Source organism: Podarcis vaucheri (assembly GCF_965113315.1).
Source record: "Podarcis vaucheri genome assembly, chromosome: 15".
NCBI classification, from domain to species: Eukaryota; Metazoa; Chordata; class Lepidosauria; order Squamata; family Lacertidae; genus Podarcis; species Podarcis vaucheri.
In genome coordinates this window covers 1286983-1309403 of record NC_138753.1, presented here as the reverse complement: position 1 = coordinate 1309403, position 22421 = coordinate 1286983, and the positions used below count along the sequence as shown (strand labels likewise).

The 22421-nt window shown below is 51.2% G+C and overlaps 1 protein-coding gene across 1 annotated transcript in view; it reads left to right on the top strand.

Moving 5' to 3' along the window:
- The window catches only part of RPA1 (replication protein A1), a 32578-nt gene extending 10886 nt beyond the window's left edge, over window positions 1-21692 (top strand). The window contains exons 8-17 of the mRNA XM_082201808.1: window positions 331-433; window positions 2736-2804; window positions 3661-3853; window positions 5601-5740; window positions 7599-7747; window positions 11717-11849; window positions 13022-13198; window positions 16984-17091; window positions 19894-19980; window positions 20738-21692. Coding sequence (XP_082057934.1) covers window positions 331-433; window positions 2736-2804; window positions 3661-3853; window positions 5601-5740; window positions 7599-7747; window positions 11717-11849; window positions 13022-13198; window positions 16984-17091; window positions 19894-19980; window positions 20738-20851 — 1273 coding nt within the window. The 3' untranslated portion in view covers window positions 20852-21692. The remainder of the gene's footprint in view (window positions 1-330; window positions 434-2735; window positions 2805-3660; window positions 3854-5600; window positions 5741-7598; window positions 7748-11716; window positions 11850-13021; window positions 13199-16983; window positions 17092-19893; window positions 19981-20737) is intronic.
- Window positions 21693-22421: the final 729 nt, after the last annotated feature.

Here is a 22421-nt window from a genome sequence, read left to right as displayed (position 1 = left end):
TTGGTGCCAGTGGTTTCTGTAGGACCACATCTCTTACCCTGGCAAAAGCACTCTAGGAGAGAGGGGTGCAGGGAAGGGGTGGAGTGGGAAGGGAAGGGGAGGGGGAGTCTAGAGGGCTGGACAGACAGGCCTAGAGGGCTTCATTCTCCCCCCTCCACACACACACACACACACACACACGGTAAGAGACTGCAGCACTTCCTGTGTGGTTCTTCCCTAATCTTAAAATGGATTTCAAGGCTGTCCGTCTATAAAGGCTCTCGAAGAGATGCTGGCGGGAGCTGGTCCAAGTGGGCTGGCAAGTTTCCTAATTCTCCCCTGTGGTTCTAGGTGGACAATTTGTGCCCGGGTGACTCAGAAGGGCCAGGTCCGTGCATGGAGCAACTCACGCGGGGAAGGGAAGCTTTTCTCCATCGAATTGGTTGATGAAAGTGTAAGTGTTTGTGGCGAGGAGTGAATTGAAGGCTGGATTGGGGTTGATGGGAGTTGTAGTCCAAACCCTCCAGAGGGCACCCAGCTGGCAAAGGCTGTTGCAGAAGAAAGCTACAGAGAGATCAGCCAAAAGCTCTGAACTTACTACATGCTCCCGTCTCTGCTGCCGCTGGATTCAACAGCCCACCTTTCCTTGAACGCTCCGAGTTCAAATCAACCCCCCCCATTCCCAGTCTTGAAATGGAATATTTACTCCGCTGCGTATTCCCTGAGAGATAGAGACTGGCCCAAGGTCACTCAGTGAGTAGGACCGTGTCTCCTCCAGACCTTCTCTAGCCTTCTACCCCACAGGTTCTCTGTCCACCAAAAATCTTGTGTCAGTAAGGAGGAACTTTTAGAGAGAATAGAGCAGCCTGCTGGTTTCTGTTGCTGCACCCCTTTAATGGACAGCTGGCTCTGCTGCTGCTGCAGTGTGGATTGCAGGTTCTCTCCCCCCTCAGCCGCCCTGTGGAATCAGGGAGGTATGGTATGCAAATGATTAGCATCTCCAAACAGAACATCTTTTTAATTAGAAAATAAATATGTAACTGGAGGAAAACTCCTGCCTCCAGTTTGTTTGCGAGGAGGGAAGCTTGATTAGCCAAGCCCTGTACTTAAGCTCTGTAATTCCAAGCTTTTGATCAAATTACAGCTCTCTTCGCTGCGCAGAGGCTTGTTGCCTGTTTGTCTGCGTGTGTGGAAACATTTTTTTGGGGAGAGGTGTGGCTCTGAACTCCTGGCACATCCTCGTCAGCTGTTCCTTTTGCTTCCTCTCTATCTCCGTGCTGTCAGGTTCCTGACTGACGGTTTTTATTACAATTTTAATACTCCTCCTGCATAAACATCTTAGCTGGTGGTGCTCTAGCTCCGCTTTTAATTATCACTTTGGGAAGGGCCTGTCACAACACTCTGGGTGCCTCTGCTCCTGCTGCTATGTGGGTGATGTCATCCGCTAATTTGTGGAGCGAGAAGCAGGTATCAGGGAGCTTGTGAGACAACGACACTGTCGTGGAGCCGGAAGAGGGCTCTCAGCTGGGCGGCAGCACAAGGGGCTCATTGCTGCTCTGTATGGGCCAGGTGTGGGGGACCTTTGCTGGACTACAATTCCCATCAGCCCCAGCAAGCATCGTCAGTGGCAGGGGGGATGGGAGTTGTAGTTCAGCAGCACCCGGGGGGGGCAAAGATTCCCTATGCCTGGCATAGGCCCTGTTCTCTGGAGTTTATTTTCGGGGGACTATAGGGAAGCATGCAACCCAGAGAGTCTTCTTGGAGTCCAGGTGGGGAGAGGAATCTGTTCATAGGTATTATTTTTATACTTATCTATTCATTTTCAAAAAATACTACATCACTGACATTAAGGACGGGGATACAACATGGCAGTGAACAGCATAAAATCAACAGTAAAATTACGTTCATAAAGCAAATACAAAATACCTCGCATCATTAGGATTGTCAGCTGATTTGGCAACTAGAAATCACCTGCCCTTTTAACAGATTGATTGATTTTAAATTCATGTGAAATTTACATGGTACCCAAGCCTGCCTCTCTGGGATAGTGGTGGAGCTGTGAGAATTTGCAAAAGCTTTCCTCTCCTGTTGCTGAAAGGGAAGGCCATCTTTTCCTTTTTCCATCTTCTGTGGTAACAGATCAACACTGGTCCCTGGTGGGAACAGACCCGTGCCACTTCTGCTGTGGCCCTGGGGTACATTCAGGTGGTTTGTGGCACGCCTGCAGATTTATGGTTGAAGATAGGAGACTGCATATCCATCACACTAGACTTTTTTAAAAACAACAAATCCTGTTAGTCACTTTTTTGCTACAGGCAACTCAAAGCAACTTAACAAAATAAAAAAATCATGCATTAAAGAAAACATTGAAACACCCCACCCACTCTAAAAAGCCCCAGATCTTTAAAAGCCAAAGGCCTGATTACAAAGGAATGTTCTTGCCTGGCGCCTGAGGATATATAACATTCGTATTGACTGCTAATTGTAATTTAATTGCTTCTTTTATTTCTTACCTGTTGTATCTTATTGAATTGCAATTTGAATTCTGTGGAATGGTAATACAATATGTAAGCAGTGAAAGAAGCAGTAAAAATAGTGCTGCTTTCATGTACAGCATCTAGCACAGCACATTGCTTCAACAGGCGAAAGAACCGTTAAGGGGTCTGCAAAGACCCCCCAGCAATTTTCATGGGGTCTGGGGGTGGGGTTGGAATCCCCCTTTTGTGCTGATTGCGCTTCCTGCTTCCTTATTTTAGGGGGAGATCAGAGCAACGGCCTTCAATGAACAAGTGGACAAGTTTTTCCCCCTCATTGAGTTGAACAAGGTACTGTGCCCTTGGCCGGATCAGCGGGGGTGGGGATGTATTTTAAACGTGTTAAAGCAGAATGTGCACGGCCTGCCTTCATTCTTGCCTGGAGGGATAAACCTTGTGTGGGTCTGTCTGATCTGTGGGCCTGATAACTGGAATCGCTTAAGGCTAGGGGGGAGAGTGTTGCAGTTACTCTTGGCTAAGGGGTGAAGGGTTGCAGTACAGCTTGATTTGCCCATAGCCAAACCTCCCCCCTCCCCTGCAGGGTCTCTGGGTTAGCTCACAGGTTAGGAGGCATGGCTGCCCTGTCCGCATGCCTGAAAACAAGAGCAGAGCTCTCGTATAGTAATAATCACGGTTATTTAATTTATCAGCGGCGTTATACAAAAGAAAAAGCCTCAGAGCAGCTTGGCAAGTTAAAATGCAACAAACTAAAAGGAGAAACATTCAAAGCAGGGAACAATTCAAAAGCACAAGGTGCTCTGCTAACATAAAAGGCCACAAAACCTCCCTGCCCCACTGAAAGACGAGCACCACCGTGGGAGGCAGCTTAGTTGTCAAAGGCCAGCAGAGTATTCTGCAGCTGGAGCCCGTTTTGTGTGGTCACCCTCCACCCCTCCCTTGGGTGGGACATCTGGAGAAGGGCCTTTGATAAAGACAGCAGGGTTTGGGCTAGCCCATATAAATTTGAGGTTCCCCTTTCAGGAGACAGCAAGTGGACTTGTCTGAAAGCGCAGGTTCCTCTGCGTTTCTGGACGCGACCCTGATCTCCCACCCGCTTGGAATTTCCTTAGTTGGGGTTGAGAGGGGAGCAGCGGAGCACTTGATTCGGGGGGTGTGCAGTTGCTTCACTCTTTTTTCTCTGCCTCAGGTCTATTACTTCTCAAAGGGCCACCTCAAGACGGCCAACAAGCAGTACACGACCGTGAAGAACGACTACGAGATCACGTTCTCAAATGAGACGTCCGTCGTCGCCTGCGATGAAGCGCAGCACCTCCCCTCTGTGAAGTTTGACTTCATCCCCATTGGCGACCTGGAGAGCGCAGACAGAGACGCCCTTGTGGGTGAGGCAGGCAGCGGGGGCATTGCTTGCGTGTTTAGCAAAATGATTCTAGGCAGCACTACTGTCATAACAATCCAGCCATGTGAGGATATTAACAACAACAACAGCAACACCACAGCAAAGTGGTTTACAAAATTACAGTCAAATCATCAATACTGCCTGGTAAAGAAAAGGATAGCCATTGCAAAGACCTTGTCTGAATAACAGTTTTTAGGAGATGTCTGAAAGAAGGCAGGAATGATTCCTGCTGAACCTTCATCGGTAGGGAGTTCCAGAGGGCCTGCCGCCCTAAAGGCTCAGTCCTTAGTGAAGGCAGCCCAAGCCTCAGGGGCTATGAGGGGAACCGCATGATAGGCCACATCAGAGCATCTTCAAAGGTCCCAAAGACCTTGGGAAGCCACCCCCAACCTGGCGTCTTCCAGGGTGTTTTTGACTACAATTCCCATCAGCCCAAGTCAGTACTGTGCTGCTGCCTTAGGTACCGAGGTATGAGTCTCTCATGCTCACTCATTGGAAAGCTCCCCTGGCACAATCCCAGTGCTGCTCCTTGTTGCCAAGAGACCAGCAGCCTTCCTCCTTCACGCAGAGACCCAGCCACCAGCTAGGGTACATGGTAATTTGTGTTTTCACAAGAAGAGGACCATTGAATTGCTCTCTCGACCTTCCTCCTCTTGGGCTGTTGCCTGCTGCATTAGCCCTCCTGGCTTGCTTTCTAGACTGGCTCTGCCAGACTTCCCCTCCCCTCAGTGATCTCAGCTCTTGTAGTAGCTCAGGTGAACGGTTCCAGACTGCCTTAGTGCACGAAGGCACAGCTTTCCAGGGCCTTACTAATTCAAAAGGTGCATAAGCAAACTGGGCTGTGGGTCAGGGCCTTGCTGCTGCAGTACTTCAGGGTGATATTATCATTATCATTATTATTATTATTAATTATTTCTATGCTGCTTATCTGACTGCGTTGGCCCAACCACTCTGGGCAGCTTCCAACAAATTAAAGCACCAAACAGTGAAACGTCAAACATTAAAAACTTCCTTATCCACATTTAACAACTCATTTTGAAGGCAGCCGCCACCAAGCTCCTCCGTGGCCATGCTTCTGTGCTGCACGTCAGCCAAGGGTTTGTTCCCTCCCCACAGGAAACCCCCTGTTCATGAAATGGACCCAAAGCCCTACCCCTGGTGATGCATGGAGTGGTAAATGATAAGTGTACGCTGCTAATTAGGATCAGAATGTCAGAAGAGGCTGGCGGCTGGCCAAAGGAGGCCCTTCTAGTCCCACGTCCTGTTCCCCACAGCGGCCAATCAGATGCTCTTCCTCCCCACTTGTGTTTCCCAGCAACTGATATTCAGAGGCATACCATCACCAACACTGAAGGGAGACCATAGCCACTGTAGCTAATAGCCACTGGCAAGCCTTGTTCTAAGCAGTTTACAGGTATAAAATCAATTATAAAATCTATACATAATTAACAATATACAGTGAAACTATTCCATCAAAGCATTAAAAGCATCCATAATTTAATATGCAGTAAAACAAGCCAGTTAAAAAGCATAGCAATTAAAGGAGTTATTTTTAAAAAGCTATCAGATCAGGAAGTTCGGGTTCAGGTGTGTCTTCATGAGCCGGCGGAATGCCAATACGGATGGACCGTCTCCTATTTCGGCAGGGCTGATCTGGGCTACTCCACTAACATGGGCTGTGCCATAAACGTATGGAGAACGCTCCTAACAACCCTCTGCTTGCCTTTCAGATGTAATTGGGATCTGCAAGAGCTGTGAGGACCTCACGAAAATCACCATAAAGTCTTCCAATCGAGAGGTGTTGAAGAGAGTTGTGCACTTGATGGACATGACTGGGAAAGGAGTGAACGTCACTCTGTGGGGAAACGATGTAAGTTGTCAGAGGAGTAGGGAGCCCATTCAGGGCAGAACGTTGCTCTTAGAACCTGAAGATCGTAGAAATCATGCAATTGTAGAGTTGGAAGGGACCCCAAGGGTCATCCAGTCCAACCCTCTGCGATACAGGGTTAAGGCATCCAAGAGAGAGGGCCACCCACCTCTTCATTTCTGCTGCTGCTCTGTTGACCAGCTTGCCTCACCTGTGGACCCAGGAGAATGGCACCCTTTGACAGGTGCCTCTTGGCCCTGGATCTGGGAGGAGCCATAGTAGAGCCCGTGGTTTTGTTGAAAAGCAATGACAAACCTAGACAGCATCTTAAAAAGCAGAGACATCACCTTGCCAACAAAGGTCCGTATAGTTAAAGCTATGGCTTTCCCAGTAGTGATGTATGGAAGTGAGAGCTGGACCATAAAGAAGGCTGATCGCCAAAGAATGGATGCTGTTGAATTCTGGTGCTGGAGGAGACTCTTGAGAGTCCCATGGACTGCAAGAAGATCAAACCTCTCCATTCTGAAGGAAATCAGCCCTGAGTGCTCACTGGAAGGACAGATCGTGAAGTTGAGGGAATTTTGGTTTTGCTGATTAGTATTAACAGGATGCCCCTTTCTGCTCTATTTTATACAATTAATCGTTCGCTGCTATTTCTCTTGAGAAATTCCGAATTATCATGATTGATATTGTAAGAATTCACAAAAAGTAAAGATAAGCAACAGTACACAAATGGATGGAATGTGTCATAGCACATGTATGTAGAAGGTCCGAGGTTCCGTCTCTGGCATTTCCTGTTCAAAAGAATCAGAGGGGAGGCAGTGAGGAAGGCACAGTCCTGACAGTCCTAGCAGACCAGCCTCCTCCCGCCTGGCACTGTCCTATCAGGCTCAGCCAGCACCACTGGAGAAAGCTCAGGCTGCTGGGACTTGCAGTGTCTGAAACATCTGGAGGGTGCCGGGTCGGGGAAGGCCAGGCAGGGCACTGATCTCACGAGAGGGCAGCTCCCTGAGCTGTAGTTTATTCTCAGCTCCTTGCTTTAAAAGCCAGGGACATATTTTTTATTTCCTAAGGTTTTTGTTCCCTGCAATTCCCCTCCCCCGCCCCCAAATAGGGTTGATGGAGTCGTGATGGCCTTGGGTTTAATGCTGTCGTGCTCAGAAAGCACTGAGGGAGTCATTTCCATACTTTGCACCGCGGCTTCCCAGGTCGATATTGCAAACTCCTCTTGCTTTTGAAACATTGGGGGGTTACGCGAGCACCACTTTTCCTGCCACCTTTTGTAGAGACCCGAGAACCAAGGGCTGGTTGAGAAAGTGCTGTTGTGGACTCCTCATGGGCTTGCTGCACTTGCACCCAGGGGCCACCCAGACCCCATAGGCATGCTGCTTCTCGTGCCATACATAGGGATGAACAAGGAGTGCCTGCTGCATCGGGGCGGTGGCTCACCAGTCCCGTGCCTAGTCCATTTAGTGACCAGGGCCCAGCAGGGCTCGCTCTCCTCTTGGGATCCCTTGCCACCGCCATTCAGGTGCATTTACTGTCCCTGACAGTGGAAGCAGAACATAAGCATGAGTGTTAGTAACTATGGTTACTACCTACTTTCTTCTTTGTGGATTTGTCTAATTGTCTTTTAAAGCCATCCAGGTTGGTGGCCATCACTGCCTACTGTGGGAGGGAGTTCCAGAGTTCCTGTGCTATGATGTGAAGGAAATACTTTCTTTTCAGCCTAGTTCTAGTGCTTTCCCCCCACCATGTGTAATTTTCTCAAGCTCTATCATGCTGCTTCTTACACACCTTTCCCCTAAACTCAGATGCCCTCTTGTGGAATGAGTGTGCCCCTTCCTCTTTATCTTTGCAGGCAGAGAACTTTGACGGCTCTAAGCAGCCTGTGGTGGCCATCAAGGGAGTCAAAGTCTCGGATTTTGGTGGCCGGACTCTGTCTGTTGTTTCATCGAGCAGCATCCTCATCAACCCTGACATCCCAGAGTCCTTCAAGCTGCGTGGATGGTACGCTTGCTCGCTTCTGTGACACGTGTTGGATTTAACATCTTGGCTAGAGTGGGGTGGGGGGAAGGTAAACCCCCCGCCATTCCTGGCCACATGCCTGCATGCAAAATCTAGGCACTAGGAAGTTGAGGTGTTGTTCCTCTTGAGAGAGGCAAAACACGCACACCCATAATCCTGTGACCAAACCTTGAAGGATTGGGTGTTGAAACAGATGTAGGGTGTGGGGAGAGGGTCAGGCAGAAGCAGTTCCCTGATCTGTGCAAGGCAGCATGAAATGGGACTCTGCTCTGGGAGCCAAGGGGGCAAGGTGTTTGCGTCACAGGGCAGGTTCTGGGCACCCTGGAGGAGGACAGTGGAGGGCGAGGCAGATCCGACCCATCCGCTGGGGGCTTTTTGCAGGCAGCTGCTCTTGCAGCACAGCTCCTTAGAACATAAGCAGAACCCGCTGGATCAGGCCAGTGACCCATCTAGCCCATCATCCTGTTCACACAGTGGCCAACCAGGTTTTGTATTTTTATGTTGTGAGAACCGCCCTGTGATCTTCGGATGAAGGGCGGCATACAAATTTAATAAATAAACCTGGTGCCTGTGAGAAACCAGCAAGCAGGACTGAAACGCAGGAGCCTCTCTTCCCCCTCTGGGTCCCGTCAGCTGGTATTCAGAAGCATCACTGCCTCTGACTGCAGAGGCAGGGCAGAGCCATCCTGGCTAGCAGCCACCCATAGCCCTCTCCTCCTCCACGAATATGGCCAATCCCCATTTAAAGCCGCTCAAGTTGGGGACCATCTCTGCTGCCATCTGCCGGAGGGAGTTCCGTGGTTGGACTCTGTGCTGATCGTTTCAGCGAGGTCCCCCGGTGATTCCTGACCATTTCAGTTAGATCTGCCCACTAGGCCAGCCTGCTACCCTCCAGGTGATTCTGATTGGCTGCACTGGCTGGGGTGGGGGAGAGAGTTGTGGTCCACATCACACCAGGCTGCCCCACAAGACTTCCCTGCTGTGTTGCACCCCATGTTTGAATCAGTCAGGAGGGGGCTTGTCCTTCGGATTTCCCACCAGATGCCCATTAGACCAGCCCTTCTTCGGGGACACCCCCCCCCACCTGTGTTTCCTTCCACTTGCTCTCATTTGTAGAATACTCCTGCTTCCTTTGAGCCTCTTCAGGGGGAGGCGATGCTGCTTTCTTGTTCTGCAAGGGGCTTGCCATTTATTTTCACTCTGGCTTCTGTGTTGATTACAGCATTTGACATGATGCCAAAAGGGCATTTAGCTGCTGGCAACTGCGCAGAGGCTGTAGCCGCTCCACACTTGCCTGCTGGAGCACAAGGTTCTGGGGCCAGCGGAGGGGAAGAATTTTTCCTTCCCCACCAGTTGACGTGTGAGGAATCCGGACGTGGCCAAAACACGCTCAGGGAAGCTTGCGTGCATTCCTGAATCAGCCGTAACAAGTTTTGAGAAAGTTGCTTGGTTAACCTTAGGCTTCAGTGCCCCCCCCCCCGATTATAAACGGGGCGCAGACAACCCCTCTCTGCTGCCTCGTGTATGTTGCTGAGGAAAGGAATCCATTAGTGACGGAGGCACTTCAATAATGCACTCCGTTTCATTTGGCGCATTGTTCCTCTCTAAGTGCTCTTGGCACACTCAAGGCTGTGCCAGAGACAGAAGAGGAGGCAGCCATGCTCGCCTCCTCCCCCTGCCAAGCGCTTCTCTTCTGAATTGCTGGCCAGCCTGAGAAGCCACCAGGAGAGGCACGGGGGGGGGCCGTCTCTTGTCTCTGGGCACCTCCTGCATGCTTGGAGTGCCGGTGCGTGGGCTGCCATTCATGGACGGCTCTGCAGGCGTGATGGAGAGGGGCTTGGAAAGGAGGCCGAGCCTGCCTTCTTGGTAACCACGTTGGGGGAGGAAGTGAGCACCGGAGGGAGGTGGGGCAGGCAGCTGTGGGGCAGAAGCAGCCGTGGGGCAGAGCGTGGTCAAGGAGGACCAAGCAGGTGGTTGCGAGAGAGAGCCTCAAAAGTGCCAAGGACCTTGGCCACCCTGCCGGACTTGGTCCCTCTGGGACAGGGGTCAGCAACCTTTTCAGCCGTGGGCCGGTCCACCATCCCTCAGACCATGTGGTGGGCCGGACTCTATTTTGGAAAAAAATATATGAACGGATTCCTATACCCCAGAAATAACCCAGAGCTGCATTTTAAATAAAAGCACACATTCTGTTCATGTAAAAACATGCTGACTCCCAGACCATCCTTGGGCCGGATTGAGAAGGCGATTGGGCCGCATCCGGCCCACGGGCCTTAGGTTGCCAACTCCTGCTCTGGGAACAGTTTTGGAAGGGAAGAGCCACAGCTCCGTGGAATACATGCCGTTTTGCATGCAGAAGGTTCCAGGTTCAATCCCGGCAGCATCCCCAGGTAGGGCTGGGAACGACTCCCTGCCTTGACCCCTGGAGAGCCTCTGTCAGTTAGTGTGGACAGTACTGGGCTAGGTGGAGCCAGTGGCCTGACTCTGTATAAGGCAGCTTCTGTTGTTCCTCTTAAACACAACTGCGGCTTCCACTTCAGTTCAGACTCTCAGGGCCTGTTTACCTCTTGGATGTCAGAGCTGAGCTGCTTAAGATGTGCAAGTGATGGGCTCATGGGCATATGAAGCTCAAGTGCCAAGGGCTTGGGCTTGGCTCCACTCCTTTCCCTTCTGCCTTTTAGTTGTCCGCAGGCAAGGAGCACTGGTCCATGTGCGCCCCGCATGTTGCCACCTTGATTATTGGTGGGTCCTTCTCAAGCACAGTCACCATTTTTCCAGAGGAGTGTGTGGCTGCATCCCTCCAGAACGGGGTCAGTAGCTCAGGCTGGCTCTGTTCCCCGAGGCGCCTGCTTCCACTGCAGGCTTGAGAGGGGAATCCTTGAACAGGAACTCAGGCAGCGCCCTAGATTGCTGCTCACCCCTTCAGGGAGGTTTTGCAAAGGTGGGCCTGAGGAGCCCCTGGGAAGAAAGACGGGACTCTGCCTGGGCTCTTTCCTCAGCCGCCTTCCTGGCTCTTTTCCTAGCAGGCCCTGTGTCCTGTCTCCGTTGAGGGAGGGCTTTGCCTTTGCTCTGGCCCTTGCACACTCCCACCTGGCATTCTGCCTCAGGCTCCTTCAGAAGCCAGTAGTGTTCACAAGCGGAAAATGCTGCGTTCAGCCCTTTTCCTCTCCCTTCCTTGGTGAAATTTTGTGGAGGGGAACAAAAATCTCCTGAAGCAAAGCGCCCTCCCCTCCCTGCCCTGACGGCTTCTTGCTGCTGTTGGTGTGGGCTGCTGCTTCTCTCCTCTTTCCTCTCTTCTCTGTTTCTCTTTCCGCCTGCGGTACCCGAGAGGTTGTCACTGAGCCCCTCTCCTCCGCCCGACGTGAGCTGCTCTCTCGCTTCCTTGCTTGTTAGCCGTGCCTGATGGGTCTGATGAAACAAAGGCCAGCGCTTCGTGCTAAAAAACAAATTAAACTGCGGCGCTGCTTGTTGGTGCAGGGGTGGTAGCACCAGCTTATCTGGTTGGCAGAGGGGCCGGCTGGTTTTTACTTCAGGCATGGGATCTATTAAGCTCTCCCTGCATTTCTCTCCCAAGCTTCTGCAAAGATAATGTGAGCATGTAATTTAGCTCTCACCGTGCAAATGTCCCAGTGCCCTCAGCTCTCCTCTGAAGCGGCTGCAGTGCTGAGCCATGGCCTCTAGTTGGCGCACGAGCGAAGCGGAGCGTGTCCCCGTTTTCCAAGATGATAAAATATTGCACTAATTAAAATGGAGTATTAGCGTATCCTGAAATGCTATTTTAGTGAGTAATATACACAAGTTACTGTAATTGTTTCCTGTGCAAGCCATTGATAAAAATCCCTCTTGCATTGAGCGCAGGAGGGTAAAAATAAAAACCCTGGTATGTTTCTGTTTCTTCTTGGAACCGAGAGAAATATCCCACACCCCCGCTTTATTTTGTTTTACTTCCAGGTTTGACTCTGAAGGGCAGCTCCTGGAGTCCACCTCCATCTCAGGCACAAGGACTGGGCCCATGGGAGGCGCAGACACCAACTGGAAGAGTCTGCATGAGGCCAAATCCGAGAACCTGGGGCAAGGAGATAAGGTACAATGGGGACTCAGCGTTTTGGGCTGTTCCCTGGGGCTCCTGTGGTGGAGGTGGCAGAGGCAGGCAGTAAGCAGAGCCCTGCAACTAGAAGGGTCCCCCTTGCTGCCTGCAAAGTCATGTGCAGAGCCTTAGACAAGTTCCCCCTTCAGCATCCCTTCCCTTTCTCCGAAACGAAAGTAGCAGCCACGTTCCGGGGACGGGCCGTAGCGCCTGCCTGGCAAGCAGAAGGTCCTCACCAGCATCTCCAGGTGGGGCTGTGAAGGAGGCTCCTGCCTGAGACCCCGGAGGATGCAGGAGACACTCCTGAGCTAGCTGGGCACAACGGTCTCGCTCAGTCTAAGGCAGCTTCCTGTCTTCCTACCTTCCTTGCAGAGTCACTAAGGACAAAAATCAAAATAATTGAAAAATTGCATATTGGAATTCATTAAGTGTTTCCTACTGAAGTGGCTGTCTTTTATTCTTAAGAATGCATCAGACGTTCCTAAACCTTACAGTAAATAACCAGTTAAAATCAACGCAGTTAAACCACATTAAATCATACCGTGTCTGGAGGCAATTCAATTCCAGTGGAGCAGAAACGTGAAGGAAACACTTTGGTAGCCTAAATGTCAGTCTTGATAACAGCTCATTATCTTTTAAAATAAGAATTAAGAGCAATAACCCTGGTGTCTTGAGGTGTTGGGATGTTAATAAGGCAAGACAAAGGGCCTCACATTTGCAATGGAGGGAAATGTTGGCCGCACAGCCAGTCAGGCTCCTCAGCCAGCTCAATTAGTTCACTCTCTAAACGGTTCGTCCATTAATCAGTCAATTAAAACACACATGCGCAGGTTACAATATCTCAATTCAGGTAATGTGTTGGAGGATATTTAATGAACACAGTTCTTTATCTTGACTCCTAACTAGCACAGGCGCATTGTTCAACTCGCTGTTGGGAGTTTGCCTGATTATGCGAAGGAATGATTAGGCCGTGGACCCTTCTGGTTTTGAGCAGGAGGTGTGGCATGTTGGGGTCCCTTTAACATGGGGGTGGGGGTGGCTGGGGGTGTTGATTCCAGCAGGGCTGGAGCTGCAGCGGCCTGCCTGTCTCCCTGAGGCACTGCTCTGGTGGTGGCTTGTCAGGTTTGAAAAACAAAATCCCATCCACAGCATTTCCTGTCCCCCCGCAGGCAGACTACTTCAGCTGCTTGGCCACAGTGGTGTACCTGCGCAAGGAGAACTGCATGTACCAGGCCTGCCCATCCCCGGACTGCAACAAGAAGCTGGTCGACCTGCAGAACGGGCTCTACCGCTGCGAGAAATGTGACCGGGAGTTCTCCAACTTCAAGTACCGCATGATCCTCTCGGTGAGTCTGTTTTCCAGCAGGTCCTGTGCCCTTCGCAGGCAGGCTCCTTTTCGGCTTGGGAGGAGCAGAGAGTGCCGTGTGTGCAGGCCAGCCTGCTCTTGCTAAGGGGAAAGATGAGCACCAAAGAGCTTCTGTCTCCTGCTCCAGCAGACGAGAGAAGATTATGCTGAGCCAATCGGCATTTGCAGTGGTCTTTCCCACACCACGTGAGTGTGCACAGAGACCACCTTCTGTTTCTCCCTCTCTGGAGCTGCGGGGGAAGGCTCACTGTCAGAACCCCTGCAGGGAGGGAGGAAGGGGGGGAAGAGAGAGAGACTCCCCTCCAAAAGCCTGGAGAGCTGCTGCCAGTCAACGCAGGCACTGCTGAGCCAGATGTCCTGACTTGGCATCAGGCAAGGCTCCTCTGTTCCTAAGCCCTGCATTCCCATGGAAAGGTGCGCTGTTCATATGCCACGTAGAGGGGCCAAGCAACCCTTCTTCCCACTCCTCACTGCAGCCTCTTCAAGGAGTGCAGCAACGGCTGCTCTCCTGCCCACCCAGGCCAGATGGGCCCCTTTCAGCCCTGACCGTCCATTCCTTTTTCATGATATTTTATTAGTAGAATTTCCTTTATAAAGAAATAAAGTGATAAAAGGAAAAAAGGGTGGGGAAAAGAAAAGTGCAGAAAGTTCAGTGTAATACAGTTAGTAAAATCAACTACATTTTCATACATTTTACACACACACATACGTGTACGCGTGTGTGTGTGTGTGTGTGTATATATATATATATATGCTTTCGTAGATTTTCACGGGTACAGGAATGCAGGTTTTGGTGTCTTCGGGTGTCTTCCCGTGTAAGACTCTTACACGGGAAGACACCCGAAGACACCAAAACCTGCATATATATATATATATATAAATAAAAACCGTAGAGTTGGAAGGGACACAAAGAGTCATTTAGTCCAACCCCCTGCAAGGCAGGAATCTCAGCTAAAGCATCCATGACAGTAATATTATTACATTAAGTGCTATTTTAATACATCTATGGTCATTAATAATCTACTACATTCTGTATAAGTTCATTCCAAATGTCAGTATATTTGTCCAAACCAAGTCTATAAGCAATATGACCATCTATTTATTTGTGCTAAACCATCCAGGCTATTGCTCTGTGAGGGCCTTGCAGCCTCTTGAACTGCGCGCTCTGTTTGTTGACTGAAGTTCAGAACATGCCCCCTTTTAATGGCTAAGCTTTTAAAGTTGGCCTTGCCTGTTCATTGTACGTCTTTCCGGCTGCTCTGCTACCATTGTGGCGCTGCTGCTGCACCGCCTAGATGGTGCTGTGCTGTTAAACGTCCCTTATCCCTGCCGCTCTTTTCCTACTGAACTGGGAACTGGTGCATTAGGATCCCTGCTGCTGAGAACTGTGTGGCCACAACACCTTTCTGCGCTTCGCTTAGTGGCTGGTTTTGGAGAGCGTTTTCAGGTGTCTGACTGGGGCAGGGGGGGAAGTAGAACGAATAGATCCTTTTTGCCCCCACTCAAGGGGGTGCTGTTCGACTGGCTCCTGCGGTCCTTGCGCCCTCCTGAGCCCTTTGCTCTCCCTCCCTCCCCACCCCAAGTGCCTCTCGCCCAGCGGAGCCCCTTTGCGAGCGTCGCAGCCTTCAGCGCAGGAGCATCGCTGGCCCACGTTTCTTTGTTAGGAAGATAAGCTAATGTGGAATGGCATTTCTGGAGAGCTGTAATTGCACTCATTCAGCTGCTCCCTATATTTAGTTCTCTCTTTTGTGGCTAATGTTCTGTGTCTCGCGCATTAACGGGAACCGGCTTTGGAGCAGAGCATCTGAGGGCTGCCATTGTGACGCCTGCTTGCACCTCCAGAGCAACGCCGCTGCTTTCCTCCATCCTTCGGTTCATGAAAGTGCCCCCAAATTAGGGCCCCTGCGACTCGCCTTTAGAAACTCCCATGCAGGGAGCCTGCAAAGGGGAGGTTGGCGGCTGCTGGAGGCTTCACTTCAGCTAATAGAGCGGCTAAATGAACAGCCTCTCCAAATCGACGGCCTCACCTTATTAGACTGTTTGAGGACGTGGCGGTGGGGGGAGCAGTCCCCCGGGGGAAGGATTTATTGTACGGAGTGGAGGTGGGAGGGCAAGAGGGAGAGGGAAGCCGGAGAAGTGCTTCTGAATTACGGGCCACTCGAGTTCTCCTTCCGCATTTGTTCTGCTAGGCTCTGCGGTGGGCAAGAGATTTTGCCTGGTGTTTGACAGGAGCTCCTTTTGAAATCCCTTCTCTGCCTGCCCCCGCGCCCCAAATGGTGAAGATAGTGAGTGTGAGGAGGGGGAGAGAAAGAGGGGGAAATATAATTGCAGAATGGGAAAGGACCCCGAGGGTCATCTAGTGCAGCTCCCTGCAATGCAGGAATCTCAGCTAAAGTGTCCGTGACAGGTGACCAGCCAACCTCTGCTTCTACACCTCCAAGGAAGGAGAGCCCCACACCTTCCGAGGGAGTGTGTTTGGTTGTGAGGCCCAAGCAGGCAGCGGGTGGCTGGGCCAGAAATAGCGAGAGATGCTGGTGGTCCCAGGAAGGAGCTGCAGAGCAGAAGAGGCGGGCACTGTGCACTCCTAGGGATGTGTTTGGGTGGCTTCTCCAGAGGTCTTGCACTCCCAGTTCCTATTGAAAGTGTGTCTGTGTTTGAGTGAAGTGGAAGCTGTCTCAAATCCCCAAAGTGTGGAAGGCTCTGCCCTGGACTATAAACCCTTTCCTTGCTTCTGAAGTTGGTTCTGGCCCCTGGAAATACACAAAAGTGTCTTGGCTTTTTCAGAAGGCATCTAACTGTCCATCAGGCATTATCAGTCTGCTTTCTCTGGCTGCCCTGGTTCCTTTCTCCACCATGGTGGGCGCCAGTTCCTGCCAGAATCAAAGCCTCTTTGCCTTTCAGGTGATAATTGAGGGCCAGGTTTGCCGTTGACCAGGCTCTTCTGACTCTCCTGTCCCGCCTCTTCCCTCCTCGTTATTGGCCCCACCACTAAGGAGGCATCCCTTGCTTTTTCTCCATGGCTGGGGATGGCCACAGATTGCGCCATCCTAGCCGCGGACAGATTAGTTCTTCTTTCCGCCTCTCCTCCAACCCCCCACCTTCCACACATTTATTTAAAACAATTTCTTATGAGGCAATAATCAATATTTATATTTATGGACAAATTTTTGCCGATTTTGTGCCCCCCTCTCATTGCCTGTGCCCCTGGCAGGGGCCCACCTCACCACCCCCTATCTACAGCCCTGATTGTCCCACGTGGTCCCAGCAGGATGTGGCTGATTGAAGTGAAGCCTCTTGGCCAGACTCCTACTCCCCATCCCTTCCTCATCTCTCTCTCTCTGTTTTTAAAAACAAAACAAACTTGCCCAAGAACCCCTCAGCTGCTTTCACAGCACAGAAACACTGCTTTGAATAATGGATGTGGGCACTGATGGGGATAAAATGGAAGGACTTTGAAAGACAGAGGTTTTGGGAAGGGCTGTGCAGAGGAGCCCTGTGATCTGCCCTGACTTGTGGCTGCTCTGTGCTGCCTGGTTGTGTGAGAGGAACATGTTGTTTTCTTTGGGGGGTGGCCGCTGCCCCCTGGCATGTGTGCCTCCACTTGTGGTGGCTGCCTGCAGGCAGTGGAAACAGGAGGGGTCAAGGCTTGGGGTGTGTGTGTGTTGGAGGGGCTGAGCTGGGGGCTCCAGGCTGCCCTTGGTGGTGGGCTGAGGCTGTGCTGCTTTATCATTGGTCTTCTTATCTCTCCCCCCCCCCCCGCCTCAGGTCAACATTGCTGATTTCCAGGACAATTTGTGGTTGACTTGTTTCCAGGAGTCGGCAGAGACCATCCTTGGGCAGAACACAGCCTTCCTGGGAGAACTGAAGGAAAAGGTCAGGCCACTTGTGTCACTTGCCTTGGGGGTTTCTCTTCCCTTAGTCACCTGGATGCTTTAACACTCATTACTGGGTCTGCAGAGGCCTCTCAGGCTCCTTGACAATGATGAGCTCTCGGGGGGGGGGGAGAGACTGGGGGGCTTGCCCTGAGGGGTCTGCCTACTGCTGGCAGTTTTTTTGGGGGCTGTGTCTGAAGGCTGCTTGGCAGCCAGTGGCAGGAGGACTGCAGGCAAGGCAGCGGGTAACAATTTTGTCTGAAAATGGGAGGCACTCAGGGCACAGCCCTGCTTCTCTCTTGAGGACACCCCCCACCCCAGTGAGAAAATACCTGAAATCCTGAGTAGCTGCGCAGGGCAGCCTGGACTGTTTGGCTTTTTGTCTTTCCGGCCGGGGGTGTGGGGGTGTGAGGAGTCCTTAGCAAGTGCTGTGCACTGCCTTCCCTGGGATCCATTTACTTTGGGAGGCTTGTGCCCTGCCTTTCAATCAGAATACTTTGTTTATTTGTTTATTTTGCTTGATTTCTTAATGCGCTTTTCACCACAAGGTCCCTGGGCAGTTCGCAGCATACGCAAAATACATTCTTATGAAACAAATGAAGCAGTTACAACGAGAATGAAAATCGGTTCCACTTCAGTTCTGTATAAGAGAATAGTACAGGCTTTAAGAAATAATGTAAATACAAACATTTAAAAACAGTTACACCTATAATGACTGTTTAAGATAATAATAACAGATTGTAACAATGCACACAAAACAACACACACACACACACACACACACACACACACACACACACACACACACACCAGTGGACCCACAGCAGATGAATTTCCCTGAAGTCTTCTTCCCTTCTGCTCTGCAGTCTAAACGTTCTCTTTTGCAGGGAGAGCAGCTTTCTCCAGCCCATAAATGGAGCCAGGCTTGTCTTTCCCTCCTAGTGATGCTCTTTCTGGGAGGTGGTGGGGCTGAGCAGAACCTCCCTGTGCTCTCTTGGCAGAGGCCCATGTGCTTTCCTGCTGCTGTCCCAGATCAACTGGCACACTCTTTCCCAGCAGCTGACATTTGGGGCGTGTGGCCTCATTGAGGTGGTCTCTGCCCTTCTTGCCTGGTGTTGCCTCGCCAGGGATAACCTGTGAATTCCTCTAACCCCTTGTTGTCACATGGAAGGATGCTCTTGCTCGCTTTGAAAAGATACCTATCCATATTCTGCAAATAAATAAATTATTTTGATACTATACTGTACTACACTGATTTTTTTTTTTAATGTTTCCTGGATTGTCCTTGCATCTTCCTGCCACCCTTTCCATCCTCTCTTGCCATGTCCTTTGAAAACCACTGGGTTGTTCCTTAAATTGCTTTTCATATACGTAGGAGTAGCTGGGTGTTTTATGAGAAACCAGAGTTGGTTGGGGGCACATCTCTGTTGCTGCCCTTCCCAGAAAGGCCTGGCCGGGAGCTGTGCTGGCTCTGTGCTTCCTCCAGGGCCAGAGGCCTTGCGCCTGTCATTACCAGGCGCTCTCATGTGCTGCTTGCAGGCTTCTTCCCATTGGGACAACTGCTTGGCCACTGGGAGAACAGGGTGCTGGCCTAGATGAGCCCCAGCCTGATCTGGCTGCAGCTTTTCTTACTAAATCTTTCCAGATTGCAGCCGAAATGCTGTGCTTTTGGAAGAGCGAGTCCTTCGTGCCCTGAAGAACCTGTGTTCGTTTAATGTGACAACCCTTCCCCCCCCCCATCCATTTCCTTCCTGTGGCGCAGAGTCTGCCTTTGCGTTAGCAGCTCACCTGCTTTCCTGAACTAGAAAAAGGGCTTCCAACTGACACAGTTAAAGTTCCTGGCATGCGGTTTCGCTTCTGCGACGCGATCTGCCCTCTTGTCGGGTAGACTCCGGCAAGAACGAAAGGTTTTGCTGTGTCTTAATTTTTGGGGAACAGAGATGTTGTGGCTGGCAAAAGAGCCGTGCTCCATAGGGGTAGATGGGCAGCGGTGCTCTCTAGCAAGGCGTCTTGCCTCGCTGCTTTCAAAGCAGCCATTTTGCCAAGGCGGACGCAAGCTGTGCGTTTAGCACAACAAGATAATAGCATTTCCTTGTTTCTCTGCAGGCCCCTTTCCTGGGCAGCTAGTGCCTGATCATTAACCTAAAGCTCTGAGGGTTGGGCTCGCCTTGCTTAGATCGGCACAGATGATGAGCACATCTTAAAAGGCTGTGGAGAGAGTGAAGATGCAGATGGAGGGAAGGCAAAGGGTCATGCAGTGGCCGGTTAATGGAGAGCTCTTTCAGAGCCGGAGAGTTTGGCTGGTTTGGGGTGGAATGAAGGGAAGCAGCTCCTGTGAGGTGTGTCCTGGGCACAAGTGCTTGGCATCCGAGCTGCTAGACCATTGCTTTTCTCTCCTACGCGCTGAAGCCAGTGGCTCTATAGCGCTGGTGCTATGGATGACCAGCGAGCATTCAGCACCTGCCCATCCCCTACCCAGCTGGAACAACTGCAGCTTCAGGATGTGGCTTGCAAGATAAGCAGGGACAGCTGACTGCCTCTGATAAGGCTCCTGGCAACAAGGAAAGGGCCATCCACGCTTGTGTTTTAAGCACCCGCCTTTAATCGCAGCGGAGAAGCCTCCCACACCTTCTGCCGATAGCGTCTCCTGGTGAACCTGCGTGTCTGTCTGGCTTGGGAAGGAACCTCTGAGCTGGCTTAGGACTGGGGCTGAAGGTGCTACAATGCCTTTTCTGCTGTGCTCCCATGCTCACTTCCAGCTTAGGGTTGGCCTCAGCGCGTCTGTTCTGCTGTTCTTCCACAGAATGAGAACGCCTTTGATGAGGTGCTCCAGAAAGCCAGCTTCACCACCCATGTATTCCGGGTCAGAGTCAAGCAAGAGACTTTCAACGTAAGACGGACACACGGAGATGTGCACACAAAAACAAGCAGACCTGTATCTTGTGGGGTTGGGGTGTTTGTTTGTTTGTTAAGCAATTTGGGCTCTTCTTTGGCAGAGGTGGAAGAATGAAAAAGTAGGAGAGGGGGGGGCCCTGCCAGAATAGAACTGGAGGCTGTCCAGTGGAACATCACACACAGAGCTTAGACAAAATTAAAGAGGGTTTGAAAACCAGCAGCAGGAAATGCTGCCTGATGATCAGTAGCCGCAAGGAGTTAAAACTATATCTGGGGGAATTCCATGCAGGTGTTTTTTGCTTGGGATTGAGGGGAGTGTCTGCACTAGAAACTGAGATGGGTTTGAAACAGGTCCCACCTCTGTGGCTCTTCCAAAAGAATCTCTCTCTGTGTGTGTTTTATATATATAAAGGCACGTTCCCCCTTCTCCCTCTTCCCTTTAAGTAGAGATGTTCCTTTGCTGGAGGCTCCTGCGGGGGCTTGAGAGGCTTTTGCCTGTGGCCACTTTGTGAACTTGAGCCAGCTCAAAAGGCAGGCTGTTAACCACTACACTGCTCCCTCAGTCCGCACGCTGTGTAGGATTCTGCCTTTGCCAGAGAATTAGCCTTTGAGAATTGGGCCTCTCCCAATCAATTCCGGGGTTTGCTTGCAATGCCGGGAACTGTGCAGCCGCGCCAGGTGGTTTGCTAGCAGCGCAGCCGACCCCGGAGACGGTACGGTGTCCTCACCTGAAGCCTTTTCTCTTTCCCAAGGACGAATCGCGCCTGAAGGCGACAGCATTGGACGTCAAGCCTGTCAACCACCAGGAGTACAGCAGGAGGCTGATCGGGACCATCAGGAAGAATGCTGCCCAGCTGGGATGCTGAGGAGGGTGACGAGCAGCCTGGCACTGGTGCCCCCCTGCCCCTTGGCAGAGCCGGGATCCCCTCTGTAGAATAACTAGAGACAAATGTTTGAATTGGTTTCTCCACACTCTTGCACAGACCCAAGTTCCAGAATGCTTTGCATCCTCTTCTTTGCCTCCTTTGATTTTGTGTTCCTGTGCCCTGGCTGAGTGCCATCATTGACTGGGGTGGGGGGTGGAGAAGACCTGCTGGCATGAAGGGAATACCTGCAGGCTGAGCTGGGAAGGGGAGACCCCCCCTTACCCCCCACAAACTTGGGAAATGCTCAAAGACCTGGGTGGGAGGGGCCAGGACTTCTGTGAGGGGGGTGGTGTTGTGTGGAAGGGGTCCCTTAGCTCAACAGAAGCTCCCCTCCCCCCCCCTTAACGTTCAAAGGCTTCATTCCTTCCACAGGTGCCAGGCGACTGTTAATGCTTGGAATGGCAATATGGCAGAATTATTAATCAAAGACGTATCTCTTATATCTGAAGAATATCCTTCCTTCAGGGTTTAATAGACTGAGTCAGATGGGCCCGATATTAATCAAAATTGTCTCTTCTGAGAGAGGCTGATAAGCGTTGACTCTTCATCCCCCTGGGAAATCTAGGCAACTACAAAGCAGTGCTTTAGTTTTGCACTTCAATTAATACTGCATTTTTGGGGCTGCCGACTGCGGTGGCTTTGCTACCTGTCCATAATTTTTGTGTGTGAACGAAATGCCTTCTCTGTTTGTATCACTGAGGACATAGAAGCCTCCAACGGAGGGTGCGCCTGTGCCCCTTCTTCCTCCTGTCTCTTTCTATAAACAGCATTTAGTTCTATATTGTGGTCTCTGCTTTCTGCAAACGCCAGCGGATTCTCATTACTGGAAAGCAATTAATTAGTTTTCATAATACGCTTTCACTTGGGGGAAAGGCGCTGGGGCTGAAGTTGGCGAGATGGAAGAGTGGCGGTTTTTCTCAGCCTTGTGTCAGCGAGAGCCGATAATGTTTTGGCTGGTGAAGGTGGCCTCTCTGGCATTTTGGATTATTATTTTTTTATTAATGTTTACCCAGCAGTCTAAGAACTAACCAGGCTTTACATACACGTGCTCTGCGTGAACTGGTCCCGGGAACAGAGGTGCTGCTGCTGGGCTTTCTAGTGAGCAGAGCCAGAGAGCTGTGCCTGCCTCTGGTTGCATGAATTATGCATTTGCCAGCTGCAGCAAAGCGTTGGCTGCATGGCCGGGCAGCGTTGCAGCTTCCCCGTGGGGTGTGAATTGGAAGGCGGCTCTGGAGCCAACCATGCTTTTGCCCACACAGGCGTGGGTCCTCTGTAGCGATGAGCATGAAAATAGGGCTTCCCTCGACCCCTGACCTCTTGGCCCTCCTCGCTCTCTCCGTGGAGCAGAGCATCCCTCTCTGGGGCCTTGGCACTTCTTCCTTCTGACCTTGCTTATGAAACGTTGGCTGGGAAATTATGGTCTTCCACCCGCTTCGCGATTGACAAATTGCAGGTTTGGTGTGTCGTCTTTCTTTCTGCTCTGCTAACCAGTCTCTATTCCTTCCTGGCT